Below are 18,900 nucleotides of genomic sequence, written 5' to 3'. Positions count from 1 at the left end.
GTTTCAGTGAACTAATGCTATCCATTTCTCCCACTGCAAATGGACTTACACTGGTTGACTAGGATACAAAATACTTGGGAGGCAGCTAAGAGTCTTCCACTAGCCAGGCTTCAGTGACTGCATTTGGGCAGTATTTTTATCACTGCTGTTTATTTTCTAACACTGTCAATTCCAGAGGTATGTTACAAAACCTTAGAAGAGAAAGAAAACTTCTTACAAATTCATGTAAATGTTACCAATATTTACTAAAAAAAAAAAAAAAAAAAACCAAAAAAAAACTACAGTTTTGAAAGAAGGATCAGAAAGAAGCAAATTCATTAATGAGCTGTAACTGCTCCTCCAGACGGGGTGCTTCCCCATGCAGTTATTTCTCAACTGCCTGGAGGTGAAGAGGCATTGTATTCTGGCAGCAGAACTGCATGGGCTGGTAGAAAAGCCCAACCTCTGACATGCTGCAGAGAGGGAAGCAGGAGGATTAATCAGGTCCCCTGACTCTAACTACCCATGCATGACCTGTGCTTTCCCTTTTCCTGGCAAATGTCCTGTCTTTCTGATCCACACACCCTAGTAACATGTACGAGTCTCCCTTGTTGGTGTGCTAATGATATTTATAATTAAATACCAAAGTCACATTTAGAGCAAAGTACCATTCTAAGAGACAAATACCAAACCTTCTGCAAGCAACTCAAACCCTCTGTCGTAACAGGAAAAGATTAATAGCTGGCTCTAGTTTCCAGGCAGCAAAGCACACTTCCAAGCCACATATCACTGTAGTGTGAGGATGACAGACAGTGTCAGAGGTTTGGTTTCCAGTTCAGGCACCCATCAGACCAAGTCATACTCCGACCTTATGAGTATGTGACCTGGCCTGTGAATTAACTCCCGCTGCCCTGAGCTCAGCTTTGTTCATCTTAAAGCCAACAATATACTAAAAGGATTAATCAATAGGTAATTCATGAAGTTGAGCACCATAAATGGGTTTAGGGCCATAAGCAACCCTTTTGTTGGGATTAGCTCGTTGAACCATTTATTTAGGTCAAAGAAAGACATAGTCTTTGAATGGGCAGGGTGCTGTGGACAATGGCAGCAGACATTAATCAATTAGCAGCAGGGTTCAGCCACTTCAGGCCCCGGTGTGAAACCATCTCCAGCCCACATTGCTGGAGACGGCAGACGCTATGTCATCTTTATTGTTATATGGCCAAGCTTTTATTGAAAAGTCCACTTGTGTTCACTTTCTAACTTTTTTCCTCAGGAATATGAGAAAGTTTAGCACTGGTGTCAGATTCAAACACAAAGCCACACAGAAGAGGAAAAAGTATAACAGGATTTTTGGTTATCTCCTATAACTAGGGTTATGTTATGTATTATATGTATTTCTCATCAAAGCTAAGTGTTTGAAAACAACTAATCCTGACAGGGATAGGAAAGCAGGGATGGCTGGGCTCCTGCCTGCTGGTTGTCTGCCATCTACAGACCTAAAATATGGGATAATTAAAAAAAAAAAAAAAACAGAGAGATGGAGGGGAGAGAGCTTTTACTAGTACTGTCGGTGGCAGAGCACCCCGAGGTGATAAAGATGTGTTTGCAGTCATGCACCATTAGGGCAGCAGTGGGATGTAATTGCAGGGCAGGGTGGCACCCACGTCTCTCTGCCTGTTGCTGGAGTGGCAGAAATACTACCCAAAAATCACTGTAAATTCTTACCATCTTCCATCACTCTTTTGAGGTAGGTACTGTAGCTGTCACTGCTCTCTAATAATAAATGATTCAAAAGGCAAATGCTAATGCAGGTTATTGCAATGAAGGCACATCCATTGGTGAAGCTGACAGCAGACTGACTTGAGGGGAAAGTACCAGCACCTCCTGGAGAAGCAGCTTAGTTGTTGCAATAATCCTGCTTTCTGTGATTCCTCCTTTGTCAAGAAAACATAGTTTTCACCTTTTATTACATGAAAATCAAAAAATAATAAAGTTTCCCTCTGCTGCAAAAATGTAACAACTGTTTTCTAATTGAAGTCAGCTGCTTCTGTTGTGTGCCGTGTTCAAGACATCATTTTCTAAGCGTGTGTGTCAAGGTTTGACTGTTTCTTCTTGCAGTTCAGTTCTGTTTATAATCAAGAATGCCGACAAGACCAATAAATATTAATATTCTGCCAGGATGGAGATTTGTTCAGCTCTACTGTAGTGCCAGGAACCAGGCTCAGACACAGCTTTACATCTTATTTGTGAGATAATTCAGCTCAGAATCACAACATTCATTGGGTTACTAAATGAAAGGGAAGAGGAAGTACTCTGGTCAGTACAATGTTTAAGGCCTTCCTTTAAAAGAAGCCTAGAAAAGGCTGTTTACCACAAAGTATCATCTGAAAAGAAGGGTCCAAGACTAAGTCAGACAGATTAAATCTGATACAGTCAAAATAGCAACCAAACACTCCCTTTCTTGCATGAACAATGTAGAAAGCACAAATAATGAAGGAAAAGAAACAAAAAAAAACTCACACAGGGATGTTTTCCATATAACAAACTCCTATACTTCACATACTTGTAGATTTTAAGCAATGAAAAGCAGCACCTTATTGATAAAGCAAGGAGTTCTTCACACTTTCAAGAGACACAAGAAACTTTGCAAGATTTTCCCCCCTCGCCCAACAGTTTTCAGTGAAAATTTTTTGTTAAAATTGTGGGCAAACCCATAGCTAAGAACTGCTAATTTTTGATCCAAAGCTTTAAAAATTCACTTTGCCAGCTAACACAGAGGTCCTACCTTTACTTTCTTGATATCTCAGATGACCTTTTTTCCTCCTTTTCCTTTCTTTAAAGGCAAACAACTTGGACTCCTAAAGTTATCATGTTCTGCTTATTATATTCCTCCTACTAACTGAAACTTTGATTTCAATCAACTATTTTAACAAATCAACATGAACATAAGTATCTGTCAAAAAAATAATTTTCTCAAGACAGTGAAAATAGACATTCCTGCTTCACTACATACATCTTTAAAACACTGGGAACATGAAGAACATTGAAGCAATGACTAGTAGTTCATTTTTAAAAGACACACAAAAGATATTACTTTTGTCTCCTCAATCCTGATTGCATCCAACAGATAGTGCAGAAGCTCCTGGCTGTCCTGCTGCTGGAACCCCTTAAATCGAGGAGCCCTATGAAAGAAACAGGAAAGAATTTTAAATTATCTTGGGAGAGTCTTAACAAGACAACATCAACATCAGACACTTCACTGGGGTACAAATAGGTACAATTCCTGCAGAGCCTCATGGGGCTTTAGGAAGCTCCTGGTGCAGCAGGCAATTTTGCCAACAAGGCTGCACTTTAACCAGAGTTGCAGTTTGACTCTATGGAGTATGGCTTAACTAAAATACAGATTTGCCAGTAGAGCCTCATCCATGCTAGCAGCCCTTTCCTGACAGGCTACACCAGTATTTCCGTGCCACCAGACATTCCCAGTGTCATAGAAGAGAGAGAAGGAAGATTTTCCAAGTGCTTAACCTCCTTTGTTATCTCACCCTTTTCTCAATCGAGGAGAAATCTCAAATGTGCATAAACAGTCCTTTTAGATCACCAGCAACATCTGTATTACCCCCACAAGCCAGAAGAGGAAAAATGTCTCTTTGTGACTATGCTCCCATTAACACTGGTGATCTTTTAGGCAACTGCACAGGGGTAATGTTGCATCAGTTCTGAGACAGCCATTCAGTAGAATCAATTACTACTATTCAGGAAATGTTGAATTCTTTTTTTAGTATTCACAGCATCTAAATGTACTCTAAATACCACATTTTTCAGGCATAGATTACATAGAATTAGATAGATCCTTCTCCTTACCACAGCCAGAAGGCTCCTAATAAACAGTTTGAATCTTCAGGATCTTGCAACCCCAAATGAATGAAAAGTATTCACTACTAACACATCTCTGTTCACATTAAGTGTAACTGACTGGCCAAACCATACCTGTCTTTCCAGGCAGGTTACCCTTTAGATCTTTAATTACGTTCTTGAACTACTTAATCTGAGATTCCACAGAATCACAAGGGGTTGGGAGAGACCATTGGAGGTCACCTAACCCAACCTCCCTGACCATGCAGGGTCTCCTAGAGTAAGTCACTCAGGATTGCAACAGGTAGGTTTCTGAATTTCCAGTAATGCCACCAAATGGCAGCTGTGACTCTTGCTGCAGACTGAGGCGAGCACACACAGACCTAACCATGCACATCCCTTCCAAAATCTAGCACAGGGGACAAATGGAGTAGCATAGCTCAAACAGGAATTTTATCAAACTGGCAGAGCAGCCAGAAAAACCAACCACTCACTCAGCTCCTCAATTCTATTTAACACACATTTTAACCAGTTTTCACTCTGAGCTGTGGATTGCATGCTGTGGCTAGTCAGTACACAGAGCTGCAAATACATATTGGTATTTCCTCAGGCACAATGATCTCACTTGCCCAGTAGAGCTCTTCATCTGTTCAGGGTTCTTAGAGGGTTAGTGAGGCTTCCATCCCACTCATACACTAAAGCTGCTCAGATCTGCCTTAAAAGTTTGTGCTCATGGACAGGAGAAATTAAAGGTGATCAGAAAACACCCCAGATGTGCAATGTGCCTACAACAGTAAAATGTAAAGCCGGGCAAGGTGTCAAGATACCAAGTTAGGGCGCAGAAGGACATGGGCTACAGGCAGGATAGTGACACAGGGGTTTCAGCTTTGAACTGATCCCCGCAGGCACTTTGGGGTGTAACTGGAGAAAGACTGAAGGTGACAGCTCAAATGTCTAAGGTCAATGCCTAAAATTAAGTGGAACAAATCTGGACCTGCATATGCAAAACAACATATTCACATTTACAAATAAGATACTTTCACATTTGCACGTCATATCTAGTTTTTGAAACAAAGTTGACAATATCCCTAGTTAAAAATGATGTAATGATGCTACTCTACTGTGAGGCTTACTATAAAATCTGGAATCAGTAGAGAGGGTAACTTTATTAAGCCTTCTTTTGAAAGTGATTTTTTTTTCATGAGCAAGTCAACCTCAAAAATTAATTTCAAATTTTAAAAACTGAAATAATCTTAAAAATTAAATATTTTGGTTAATATTCCTAAAATACCACCTTTTCTTCTACTAAAATCACATGCTTTATTTCTAATAAATTTGATTATAAACTGCAAATACTTTCTGAAAAGCACTGAACCTTTATTTTGGTTCCAATAAAACACCCAATATACATTAAAAAATAAATAACATCTGTAGCTGCATGCACGTTTACATGCATGTACACTTTCACTTTTCAATTCGCCAAAACAGTTTTCTCTCACTGAATATCCAGGAATCTGAAAAAAATCCAGAATGCCAAAATCAGTTTAATTCTGAGAAATCTGGTTAGTTAGCCACAGTATTATCATTAATTTATGAGAAATTTCTTGTTTTCCTAATACAGTGAGAATCAATGAGAATATTCAGCCCATCTCCTACAATACAAGCACACTAATAGCTCCAGTATAGCAAGAAAATCCTCCACATATACATGTTCTGGATCCTGGTACTAATAGGGATTTTACTATTTTTTAGCAACAAAACAGGAACTCTTCAAGAGGCACTATAATAAAAGGGATGAAAAATTAATAATTACTTGACAAAGGAGCAAGCAAAAATTCCAACACTGTTACAGGAGGGTTTTTTTTTCACTGCAGAGACACCACACTGAACAAAATCTTCAATGAAAATCAGGAAAAAGCCCCACACAAACTTTTTGTTACTGCAGTATAACCTCCCAATGATGAATATACAAAAATAACTTCAGGTGCAAATTAATTTCCTAATTTGTAATTCAAAGTAAAATAATTTACTTGCATGTTCCACACAGCTTTATTCGCTTAAATTAGAGAAGAGGAAATTAGTTCAGCCATGGAAGTTTTTCATTTTGGTTTGTTTTGGTTTGTTTTTGTGTGTTTTTTTCATTTTATTAGAACACAGTGCATTTACAAGTACAAGTAATTTACAAGATTATTTAGGCTTCTCAGGGACTGTACTAACTTTATATGCCTGATTTCAATGGAAACAAGGATGATGGGAATGTAACAGCTACCACTTTAAAGGTGAATTGGTAGGGAAAGTGACTTGTAAAGCTTCCCTGTAAGGCTGAGTCATTTACTTGGACTGATAATTTACATCATTGTTAACACTCCTTAAAATATATTTAATCTGTCATTCATGTAAAAGGCTTGCTATGTAATGTTGCATATAATTCTAAATATCTCATGTTTTGTGAAAAAATACTTGAAATTAGCGCATTTGTTTTGGGTGGGGAACCACAAGAGGAAACCAAAAAATAACAAAAAGAAAGGAAGGAATTTTACACTTCACAATGCATTTACTGGAAACTTCCTACACTTATAAACCAGTATGAGAGACGAAAAAGGAATTAATCCATGCTGATACACAGAAATCTGACAACTAAAAGATGTGTGCTCTCGTCTCCTTGAAAATATGCTTCAAGCAATATCCTTGGCAAAAGTGGGGGACTTGGAGATGGTTGTTTGAGTTGACCGCTCACAGATGTGCTGACATATGGAAGCCAGTGCCAATGCGATACAACCTGTTGTACAGTGTCAGCAGGATAATGACAGAACAGGTTGAACTCCTGCTAATGGCCAGAAGTGGTGAAGGACAACTGTGACATCTACTAGCCTCTTGTTGCTCATCTGGAGAGCAGTTATAATTGCTTGACTGTCAGTTTAAAAAATACTTTTCAGGATGATCTACTTCCTAGAATGCTGTAATAACAAAAACTACATGGTAACATAGTATTAAAAAAATAATAGTTTTAACTCCTATATTATATTCATTTGATGGAAATTAAGCTATGCTTTAAAAGCAGAACTGGGATACAATTAAAGTCATTTAATCATACTGCACAGAGCTGTCATACTTTTACTGTCTTTAATAAAAATCTTCTCCCAAGTCATCCTTTCAAGAATTACTATTTTTGTACAGAAGATAGCCTAATACCTTAGAAGATATTAGAAACAACAATAAGCACTTGGAAACAGAAAACAGAAGATACTATTGGATTTTTTCAGTAAAGCAACATGCACAAGAATCCTTTAATGTAGTACATTACACTACAGAATTCTGCTTGGTAGGAGGTGCTTAGGAGGAGCCCAGCCAAACATGGGCTTGCCTCCACATGCAAGTAACAGATAACACCAGGCACAACTGTACTATCTCAAGGGCATGGATAGACAGCACTTAACTCGCCTTTGGATGTACTGGCTGATTTATTTCACCTGTTTTGTCTCACCTTCCCCCAAAAGGGAAAATGAGATACTTCTGCTTTCTTGCAATGCACCAGATCTATTGTTTCTTCCTTTAAGTCCTGCTAAGATTTCCAACAGTACTCTGCTCTGACAAGTTCCACAGGTTAGCCCTATAAAATGCTAAAAAAACCTCTTTTTTTTTTCCCCTGGCTCTAAATCTGTTGCTTTTCAGTTTCACAGACAGCTCCTTGAACTCTTATGAGGGCAATTAAAGAAGCACAGCTAATTTATTATTCGTTGTCTTCTCTTGCTGTCATGTCTTCTTTTCATGTTCTCTCCTGCCTGAAATCCCAATATTCAAGTCTCTGTTGACATAAAGTCTTCCTGTTTTTGTTACCACTCCCTAAATTCTGGTTAACCAAAATGGAGAATACACTGCCAATGTACCTAATAAAATTACTGGTTTTCTTCTTCATTTTGTCTATAAAGTCTGCTTATACAGCTCACCAATACCACACACTGAAAATACCTGTGTTCTCCAAAATGCTACACAGATGTTCCTTCTGGGCAGAAGTGAACATAAAGCTCAGGACCACATACAGATGATTGCTGCCAGCACACACTTTTACATGCAATTTGCTTACTTTGCACTCAGAAACTTATTCCTAAAATTATGAAAACTCTGAAAAAGTTTGCTGAAAAAAAAAAAAAGACATGCAATCTCTCAACTGCCGCTGCCCAGAAGTGTAATCTCTTCTGTCAGATCTCCTCAACATGACACAGCACCACCAGCAAGGCACATGGAGGCACGACAAGGCCACAAAATAATTCCTAACTACTGGTCAAGGAAACAAACTATGTGTTCTGCTGCTATTATACTTACATAGTAAAAGTCAGATGGGAAAAATAAACAAGCAATACAATCTTTTCTAAGAAGATTTTTTTTTAATATCTTCTTAGATACAGCAGTATTATTTAAAAAGAAAAAGCTCAAAAAGACTCCTTAATGAAAAAAATCCTGTTTCCTTTATCTCTTATATCTTGTATAACATTACCTTAGTTTTCCTTAGCATTTCCTCTCAGAAGTGATAAATGTGGAATTGTTTAGGTTTCCCCTCCAAAATTATCATTCTGTTAATATCAACAGTCCTAACCACACATGACCTCCATTCTGCCAGCCCCACCTCTGCCTTCAGTTCTACTTTCTACACATTAAAAGGAAGGATGAATAATGGTCTTTGAAGAATAAAGACCTATATAGATTTTGTGAACACCAACAAAATCTTTGTTAGGGAAGTATCTGTTCCTTCATGGTAATGTAGCAATAATATACCACTATTAATAATTATTTAATGGAGGTTTGAAGCAGCTAAATTCTGTAACTCCTTTCTAGACTTATCACTTACATACTGCACTTGATACACAAAACTAAGCTTTCTTCCACCAATAAAATTACTCAATCATAACAAATAAAGGAAATAAAATGTATGTCCTCTTGATACATCAGTGTTGCATTAGTCACTAAGTCTCCAGATAAGTCAGAAGTCTGCAGTCCTGATATTCAGCATAGTGGAAAACCAACAGAAGGGCCCCGTAGCTATGCTCACAATCTGTCCTCATGAAACATCTGACAGCTGCAACACTAACAAAATTAACAGTGGATGAATTAGTACCAGACGCTAAACAGTTGCTATAGAAAGACTCATCCACTTCTTTTCTTCTTCTCCCCTTCTTCAACCTGGCTACTCCACCACTTGATAAAATTAACACTTGGTATCATTTTTTTCTTTTGTTATTTCATAAAAAAAAAAAAAGAGAGCACCTTTCATACACAAGATTATGATCTCCTCAGACTCTTAAAGAAGCAGTTTGCAGTTGCAAATGACTGCAAAATGACAATGTTCCAGTTCTCTTACTGCTTTTGAGCAGTGAACATGAATCCACTTGCAGGTTTTGGGATCCCACTCAGGTACAAGCCAGAGCTGCAGCTGAATGAGGCAGTGTCTGCACTCTTTTCTATCCTATACTATCTGTACAATCTCCTTCATAAATTCTTTACTGAATAAAAGTATGGTGATATACTGTATACTTGCACTGAGACAGCAAGATCTGTGATGGGGAAAGAATGAACTAAAAAGAAAAAAAGAAAAAGAGGCTGTAATATATAAACCCAAAACATTACTATCAGAATAGTAATGTCCTTCCCCATGTCTTTCTCCCTGGTAGCTGTGTCAGTGTAGTTCTTCCTTTGACATGTTCATCCTGTCATCTCTTTAGGAAACTTGTTGTTTGAGCCTTGTTTAATGTATAAAAAGACTTTGTGCTAATGCACAAAGACCACAGGTAGTGCCTGCCTCTAGGATTACTTCAGCAACACAACCTCTTGGCAGCACTCAAGAAGCAGTTTTACAGAGAACACTGCAGTAGCACAGATTTCTTCCTAAATGAAACTCCTGCAGTCTTGCCCTGCTCTCTCTTGCATTTCAACTTTGATGAAAAATAGAAAGCCAACTTGAAAACAAAAGAAAGAAAAAGGCTTGTAAAAATGGCATGACAGAACACTGCATTCATACTGTTAAAGCTAATAAATAGTAAATGTATTCAGCTTGCAAAGATAAAGATTTCCCATTCTGCTACTATTACCATTGCACACTGCCAAATTTTCTGAAACCCTCTGTTTCTTGCTTGTTTCACCAACAATGAGAAAACAATCCAAAGACCAAAACCTTCTGTCATACCTGTCCAGCCCCTTACTGTCCTTGAACATCTAACTTCTCACTAATAGGATGTGGCTGACACTTCTGTTGTTGATAGTAGAGCTAGTAAAGGATTTGTATCTAAGTGGTGTTATGCAAAGATAATGAAAGTAAAAAGTAGGGATGAAGGCGAGTGATGGTAGGAGCTGGTAGATATATGTCTGAACAGCAAAACTCTACCAAACACATTAAAACGCTCCAATTTTAGCTGCTAATTAAAATGTATGTACATCTTAATGATTAAAAGACAACAACAACTGAACAACTAGATAGCTGAGATTTAATATTGACATCACTCAATGACTATAGACACACAGAGCAGATATAAAATACCTGTCACTTCTAGAAATACCATGCCATCTGAAATGCACTGCATTGTGATTCTTTCACAATCAATTTCTTAAGGTCGGCTTCAAAACACATTTTACATATTTTTTTCCCTTCAATCCTTAATACTAACTGGGAAAAAACTACTAGTATTATTCAATAATTTTCCTTCTATTTCCCAGCCAAATTAAATTCTTACACTCACATTTTTTGAGAGAACCTTGAAACACAAGGAGTGAGAAAACAATATTGTTTTCTTCCCTATATATTTTTCTTCCAGGTAGATAATGCTAAACGAAGAACACTGCTCAAAAATGCTGTAAAGTAACTTTACACACATTTCCTTTTACAACTCAAAAGAATCAAAAGGAAGACAAGCACAATAGAAAAAATATAATATTAAATTTCTGAAGCTGAATTTTGAGGATAAAGAAAAGGCAATTACTTGCTTCTTTATAGAATTAAATTGTCCCTGTTCTATTCGAAAAGCTTTTGTTTCTTTCTACCATATTTTAAATCCATTCCTGCTCAGTAAGGTTGTCCTGGAACTCCGTGGTAGGAAGCTGCAACTTTCCTCTTAACTCTGCTGCTGCAGAATGTTTAAATTTCTGTGCAGTAATACTGTAGCAAATAAACTAACATGCAACATTATTCTTTTCTAAATATGAGATTCAGATATACCATCCTCCAGTTACTCTGCTTCTAGAGATTCTGTTACTAGTAATTCAATATTTAAATATTTGTATCAACTTTTAAGTAGGTTTTCTACAGGTGTTTTTAAAAGCAAGATTGTTTGCATCATAATTTAAAGTACCTACAAAGCACCACTGTAAACATTTTCCACACCAAGAAACAGGAGTTTCTTTAGGGCTTGTAAGCTCTTTGCAATCTGCAGCCATATGCCATTTCAGTACTGCTTCAAGTCCTTATTTGTTAGACCCTTTTTAATTTTGAATTGATGCCAAGGTTAGACATCATAGCAGAACTTCCCCATTTAAAATCTTATTCTTTTTTACAAAATACCTATGTACACTTTGTAGTGTTAGCACAACTTTATGCTAACAAACAACAAAATCTGCCGTCCTATTTTCTTCAGTTTTACCATGCCCTCTTCTGGCCCCCTCACACTCAGTTCAAAGCCCATTGAATATCCATGGTTATGAACTGGGCCACACATTACACAGAGAGCAGGTATAACCCTGGCATGCAACAAGGAGTCCTTCAACTTTAAAATATGAAGGAGCTGTTTTCTGGACTGCCTGGTAAAAACCTAACAGTTTCTTTAGAAAGGACAACAGACATTACACACTTAGAAACACATCACTGGAAACTAAAATTAAAAAAATAAGTGAAAGATGAGCTTGAGGACATGATACGTACTTTTGACAAAGCTGGCTGAACAGCACTTTAGGAGACAGAGGACCTTTTCCAGCCTCCCTCATGCTGTGAAGGAACAAGAACATTGCTGAAGTCAAAGGTCCTGGGCTGGACAGGTTTACCACCAAAGGATCCTTCAAAAACAAAGGTAAATCACACATCAGATTTCAAAAGTAATGACACAAGACTTCTTTCAAGTTACTAGATACATGATAAAGAGCAATGTAACATTCAGTCTTAAGAGTGTTTCAGGATGTTTTTTTTTTAAATGTTCATGTCACCCATTTGATTGAAATAATTTAAGAGCAGGCTTATTATTTAAGGAGTATTAATTGCAAAACCAAACAATTTTTGGTCGTAACCAATAGCTTTGGAAACAGGCATGTCAATGAGCCAGTCTGGTTCTCCCAAAAACAGGCAACCTTTGTATTACCTGCTTTACTCCTACCCTCACATGCACTGAAATTCATCTGGACAGGCAACCCAGGTGACCACCTCCGTGGGCCAGCCTAAGATTGTGCTCAGTGGCTCTCTGCTACCCAGCCTTAGGAATGGGGCATCCAGCTTCTCTGATCTGTGAGCCACAAACTGAAAATTCCACACATCTGGCAGCCACAGAAACACAACCTGTTCCTCCACACACCAGGTGCTGTGAAGGTCCCAGCAGTGGCTCACAGCAAGGGCTGATGGCAGATCCCACATGTCCCCTGTGGCACTGTGAGACAGGCACAGGGTGCATCCGGCAGAGCACCTCTTGGTATGATGTTCAGACCAGCCAGCAGATTCTGGGTCTGGAAGGATCCAGCCAGCAGCCAACCAAGCCAATTTTAAAGCAGAATTTTAAAGTCCTGCACTGCTTATACACCACATGTCACAATGACCACAGACCACCAGTTCTCCCTAACATGCTCCAAGGTTCCTATGTGCCCCCAGTGCTCTCTTCTAGCTGGCCTGACTCTCAGAGAAACAGATTACAAGTGCCAGATAAACACTTGGAGAGGGCACCTCATCCAGAAAGCAGATCCACACAAAACATAAGCAACATGGATACACACAAATATAAAGTATTTGTTTTATGTGCACTATCAGAAGGTGGGAAATGACCCCTTACTAAGCAAGAAGCTGCAGGTTTCTACATTGCTATTAGACTACTGCAGCCCTCTTATTCTATGTCAAATTCTGCATTGGCATACAAAGACCAGAAAACACAATCTTTGCACCAAAGACTATTTTCATTGTAAGCATTGTCATGAAATGAAAAATAAATCTTTCAACCTTATGGCTGTGCAAGTTACACATCAAGCATAAGCCAACACCCCAGTGGCTTGCTAAGCCTTCAGGCAAAAACAAGCTCCAGACCTCTGTTGTGGCTCAGGATAACTTCATGAAACATCTTGCTGCTCTGAACTGCTACTGGAGGAAATAAAGACAGCAATGCACTGAATTTCACACTGTTCTTGCCTGGAGAAGCTATGAACACCACCTACAGCAACACAGTGAAATCATCATCAATTCAGAGGTATCTGAAACAGAATACCACTCCTCTAGCCACACTGCCACCAGAAAGCTCACAGCAAACAGCAGGAAAAAAAGAAAAAACAAAGAAAAACTCCTCTCTAAACTGTTTGCTTCAGCTAGCAGAGGAAAAGGGGTATTATCTTTATTGCCAACAACATATAATGAAACCCCAAGTCTCTAAGACATGACTGGAACAGCAGAATATTCTTTGGATAATAGCCATAGCTGAAACTTTCCCATATGCCTGCAGTAAGCTTGAGGACAAATTTGTTCCTCACTAAAATGTTGCTTCTCTTGTTTTAAATCCCCTGGCCTGTGAAGCATGTAAAAAACTTTACAGGCCTTATCAATGAATGGCAGGGATGGACAGGAATAAAATATTTCACAGATACTTTCTAGAGCCAAACACTATTTCCTGTATCATACATTTGTACTGAAGAAATTAAATGTAAAAATAAGCCATATGCTCTTTCTTAAGGCATTATTTGATACTTCAACATCACAAAATGTGAAAGCAAGTAATTCTTCCTCTTTCTCCAGGGCTGAGTAATAATTTCTGTAAAAGAAATAAGTTCACAGGTAATGTAAACCCACTGAACAATTAAAATGTGGAAGAAATGGGAGAGTAACACCTTTAACAAAGATGTGATTTCCTCCAGCTTCTTCCCACATTTTCCCAAATTTGTATTTCTCAGTGCATACTTACCAGTTGAGAATCTGAAGTATGACAGATTTTTAACTTTGTTCCTTTCTCCTTTATCTCATACATCAGTTCATTTAGAACGTGAGTCTGTGCCAAGTTCTTAAAGAAAAAAAAAAAAAAACAAAATACTATAAGAAACATGTTGAGAGTTCAATTACAGAGTTTCTTTAGTTATATATTCTAGATTCAGGGGTACACCAAACCAGATATACTTCATAACGTGTAACTAAGGTTTAGATCCAACCATTAGAAAGAACAATAAAAAAATCACTGATCTGACTGTTACTAAAATTGTATTTATTTATTTTTCTGTAATTTCAAAATAGTCCACTAGTAATAACTTTTTTTTTATATTGAGCAACAAGATACTTTTTTTTTTTTTTTTTAGGATGAGCACATTATTATCAGAAATCATTTGCCTCTTTTAAAATCTGCAGTCCCTCTCACCATACCCCATGAAGCACAAAGACTTTGGCACAATGAAAGGTATTACCCTTCTGAATTGAGGAAAGAAATCAACTCAAGATATCTCATCTTTGTTTCTTTATATTTGTTCAACCCTGACAGCAGATCACTTAGGCTTCTACAATGTGCTAAGTATGGACAGATAACAATTTGCAGCCTGTTTGAATTTACTATCTGTTTAATGAATTTTCCATTCAACATCATAAACATGAGGTGTGTCAGTGCAGAAAACCTTTATAGCAGTTTTCTTTCACTTGCTCACTTATCTGCAGACATAGAGATGTCTCTGCTTAGCTGACAAGCAACAGGATGGTGCAATATAAAACCCACTAAGGCTAATGCTTTTTTTGAGGATGTTGGATTGCTTGTATACTAAACATCAATAGATGTTTATTAGTATAGCTCATTCCTCTTACTGTAGTCAGAAAAAATACATAATAGATAAAAGTAATTTTATAACTGCATCCATTGTAGGGGTTTAAAATCACCCAATGAATAGTGCAGACATTTACATTATGCACACAGTGCCACTATTCACATCACCAGTATGATGATACCCTGCATTAGCCATGACTAATAATGCTGAACTTCAAATAAAACCATATGCTACAGTACAACCCACACACATACGCAGTGTTTAAAACACTTGGCATTTTCACTTGTTTCATTACTGTGCAAAACACCAGTGATGCAGGAATTCTTTTTTATTATACCTGGAAACACTCCTTCGATAGTAAAGAGTAAAAAGAATTTGAAAAGGACTCTCGGAAAGCAGAATGAAGATTTGTAATACTCAAAACCTTTTCAGAAACCCATAGATTATACAGACTTAGTATTTCGGAAATCTGTTAAGAGAAAGTGGCATGATCTTTCCATCTTACCTGCATGACAGCATTAAAAAAGCAGGTATTTCCTAAATTATTTATTCCTTTAACTGGAACTGATGCACCATTACCAGAGGTTTTCCCTTTCAGTATTTCACTTGTTTCACTGTTTTCTTCACGAAGACGTATGATTTTTGATGAACCTATAATTAAATTACAGATTAATATGACCACATAACTGCATAGCTTAATCAATTAAGTCCTTGCATTATTATTTTTATTATTTTTAACTATGTGGAAGATACCTTGATAACACTCTAAGCTGCTATATCCAGTCTTAAAAACACCAAAAAAACCAAAAAACTAGACATCAATAGATAAAGCCCTGGGGCTTTATATCCAACAAAACCTTCCATATCCAACAAAACCTTCCATAATAATCATACTGTCCTATAAGACTGTAACTTCCACAATTAAACAAGTAATAAATAAAGTAAAATGAGTTATTTATTAACAATAGGCAGCTGAGATATATGTTCGTTATACACATCAGAAACACCATTCAAAGGCTGCTTTTTGGTGCATTTGAAAGGAGGTAGCCCAAAGTTACCGCTGAATGCTGCAAGTCTTTATCAACTACAGTGTTCCATTCCAACTGCCTTGTCAACAGCCCAACTGGACTCATTATCCCTACATTTGCTCCTTAACTCACCTCCCTTTGTCACAGCCTGAGGAATTACTAATGCAATCTACATACATACAACGCTAGTGTTTTAATTTCAAGTAACAAAAAATTGATAAAACTATGCTATAACAACCATGTAATTCCTTGTTTCCCTTATTATTTAAATAGATGAGGGGCAGAAAAGTTAGACAGTCATTAACTTGTAGCCTAGAGGTAATGGAAAGACTTGCAATAACAATATTTAGCCTTGAATTCTACTAGCAACTTTCATACTGCCATGGTTGCAGGACTAAATGTGAACATTACTGACATCTGCAGTGTCTTAAATATTGATTAACAATGCACGTCAATGTAAACGAGTTATGGACTTAATAGATGCCAAGAACTGTGATGCTACAATCTCTGTCTTGACATATGAATTCATGTATTTGTTCTAATGAGTTTCACATTGAAGTCTCATTATAGTGTTCTTGAGAAAAAACTAACAGACCTATTTACGTTAATGAAATTCGCATGCCAAAAGGTTCCTTTATGTACACTCCTAAATACCTTCTTGCTTAGAAAATGAAAAAAAAATCACAGAATAAAAAAGAAGTCATTAAAATATCTATTGTATCTGGCAATAAGCTTCTGACACAGTCTGCCTGCACCCTACAGTGCCATCGAGGTGCAACTATTCTTCCAAACTGTATAAGAGTTTTGCAAAACAGAGTTAGAGGCGATTTGCTGTTTAAAACCATTTTTAGATGTTCTTGTTAACAGTGCTTACACAGTTTTAAATTACTCTCCTTTCCACTCAGGTGGAAAATTAAGACAGTACAAGGGCAAAGTAAAAGACAAAATTCTCCTTGAAAAAGCAGACAAAGTGGTTTTGACTATAATAAACAACAAGCGAGCTGCTCACACCCTTAAACAGTCACTGCTTTATGGGCTACATGAAGCAACACCTTTTAAATATCATGCTTAGAAGGGGAATGCTACAGTGTCTGCAGATCATGTACCCAAAAATCTTCAGAACAACCACAGCATGGGAATGGGAGCTCCAAGTTATCTGCAACTCAAAGGCACTGTTCTCTCTCCGAAGTTTAATAATATAACTGGAGATGTTTTCCCCTCAGAGAAGTGGGCCATCCAGAATAGTGCTGGGGAAAAGAGATGGTTAAAAAGAGGAAAAAAAAATTGAAAAAAGAGTCAAAATTGTGGAAATAATTTGTGTATTAGTATACCACAGTTGTTGCATTTATCCATCGGCATTCAAAAACATCTGGGACAGCATCTTAAAGTAAACAATGTTCACAGGGCCATCTGGACAAAACTGCAGGCAAAAATTAAAGCATAAGCATATGGAAAAGCAGATTTTTCTCTTCCCTTTAGCAGTACAGGATGACAAATGTCAAACCTAGATCTGTCCACGCTTCACTGTGCTATGCTTTGCAGCACCACCTGGCTCTCCTTGCACAGCCACCAAATATGGACAGCATTGCCACAGCGGACCATATCTGCAGGGCAAACTCGATAAAAGCATTTCACTTCATGGTTAAATGGCAGCTTCACACAAGTAGCAAGGTTCCATTTGCTGAACCTCACATACAAATTATTTAAGGGAGGGAAAACAAAGCTGAAGCATCCAGCTTTGTGATAAGAGCTGGATGAATATGCAATTACAAAACACAAGAAATGAGAACCTGACATCCGATTGCCACAAAGCCGGATAATTAGGAGGATATATATATATAGGGAGAAGGATATATGTATAAGGATAAGGAGAAGTAGTAGCAAATTGGAAAAATGCCTGGATGGTGGTATCAGTTAGGAACCTCCTTTCATTCAGAAGGTTTTAATTACTGCATTTTTATTTCTTAATAATTTTTAAAACACAATCCACATGATATTTTACTAGGTTTTTTGTATCTGTGAAAAAATCCTGACAGAAATGTGCTGTTTTGCCATTACAAACATTGCCTGCTGCCTTGCTTATAACACACAGATATTTTTGAGCACATATACAGAGCCAGAGGAGGGACAGCAGTTTTTAATTTAGCTCTGCTCAATGTCCCCGGCTCAGTGATAAATGACAGACAGGCCTGAAGCTGAATGTTTACTTGACATGTGAAGAGTTGGTCAGTCTTAATAGAACATGCTGGTAATGACTGTGATAGCTAATACTTCTACAGACTGGGGCTAGAGGGTCCTTCTTCAAGATTAACCCAAGGCTACAAACATGTTATTAATCAAAAAGCTAATATGTAATTTTTTAAAGTGAATTCGCACTGAACAACTGTTTCATGGGCCCTTGCTGACTCAATCTTGCAATTCTGTAATTTAAGGGTGAGCTTTTGGGTATGAAAAGTGACTTTTAAGCCAGTATATGCACAAGGATCCCAGCTGAAGGATTCCATCAAAACAGCTGTCATCTGCAGCTGCCCACAAGGACCTTCAGCTCTTGGCCTAAGAGAATAAAAGAAGTAGTCCGAGTCATTTGTCCACATGCAGTAATATTTGTTATAAAGGACCTTGTTCATATTAATGACAGTAGGATGGGTGAAAAGCACAGAAGTAATTAAATTCAGACAGATTTCTGTCATTAGTTAACTCATCTGCTAGAGAATTGACATTGTGACCCTTAAGCTCTCTGCCTTTCCCAGGTAGTGTGGACATCAGCCCTAGGCAGGCCTGTCCATCCCCAGCAGGGACAGAGTATCCCACTATGCTCGGGACTCACATTCAGACCATGCCTCTCTGTCAGACTCTTCCTGCTGTTTTGCTGCAGAGGTGACTTTTCTGATGCAGTCATACAAGAAAAACTCTCACCTAAGCTGTGCCTTGATCACTGGAACCTTCTCTTCCTTTAACAAAATGTATCTGGCTGCACAGACACTCTGCTTGAGCACTCTGCCAAAACCTACTGCCCAGCTCTCCATCCAGATCATCATACCCTACTGACCACCTCTCCACAGGCACCAGGTCA

At 37.9% G+C, this 18,900-nt stretch overlaps 1 protein-coding gene across 1 annotated transcript in view; it reads right to left on the bottom strand.

The window, feature by feature from the left end:
* The window catches only part of USP45 (ubiquitin specific peptidase 45), a 48,852-nt gene that overhangs the window by 12,206 nt on the left and 17,746 nt on the right, over positions 1 to 18,900 (bottom strand). Inside the window, exons 6-9 of the mRNA XM_021544938.2 lie at positions 15,305 to 15,450; positions 13,962 to 14,057; positions 11,741 to 11,871; positions 3,077 to 3,164 (exon numbers count right to left, since the gene is read on the bottom strand). Coding sequence (XP_021400613.2) covers positions 3,077 to 3,164; positions 11,741 to 11,871; positions 13,962 to 14,057; positions 15,305 to 15,450 — 461 coding nt within the window. The remainder of the gene's footprint in view (positions 1 to 3,076; positions 3,165 to 11,740; positions 11,872 to 13,961; positions 14,058 to 15,304; positions 15,451 to 18,900) is intronic.

Source organism: Lonchura striata, chromosome 3 (genome assembly GCF_046129695.1).
Source record: "Lonchura striata isolate bLonStr1 chromosome 3, bLonStr1.mat, whole genome shotgun sequence".
Taxonomy (NCBI): Eukaryota; Metazoa; Chordata; class Aves; order Passeriformes; family Estrildidae; genus Lonchura; species Lonchura striata.
Note: the sequence above shows the minus strand (reverse complement) of the source record. Positions and strands in the feature narration are given on the sequence as shown.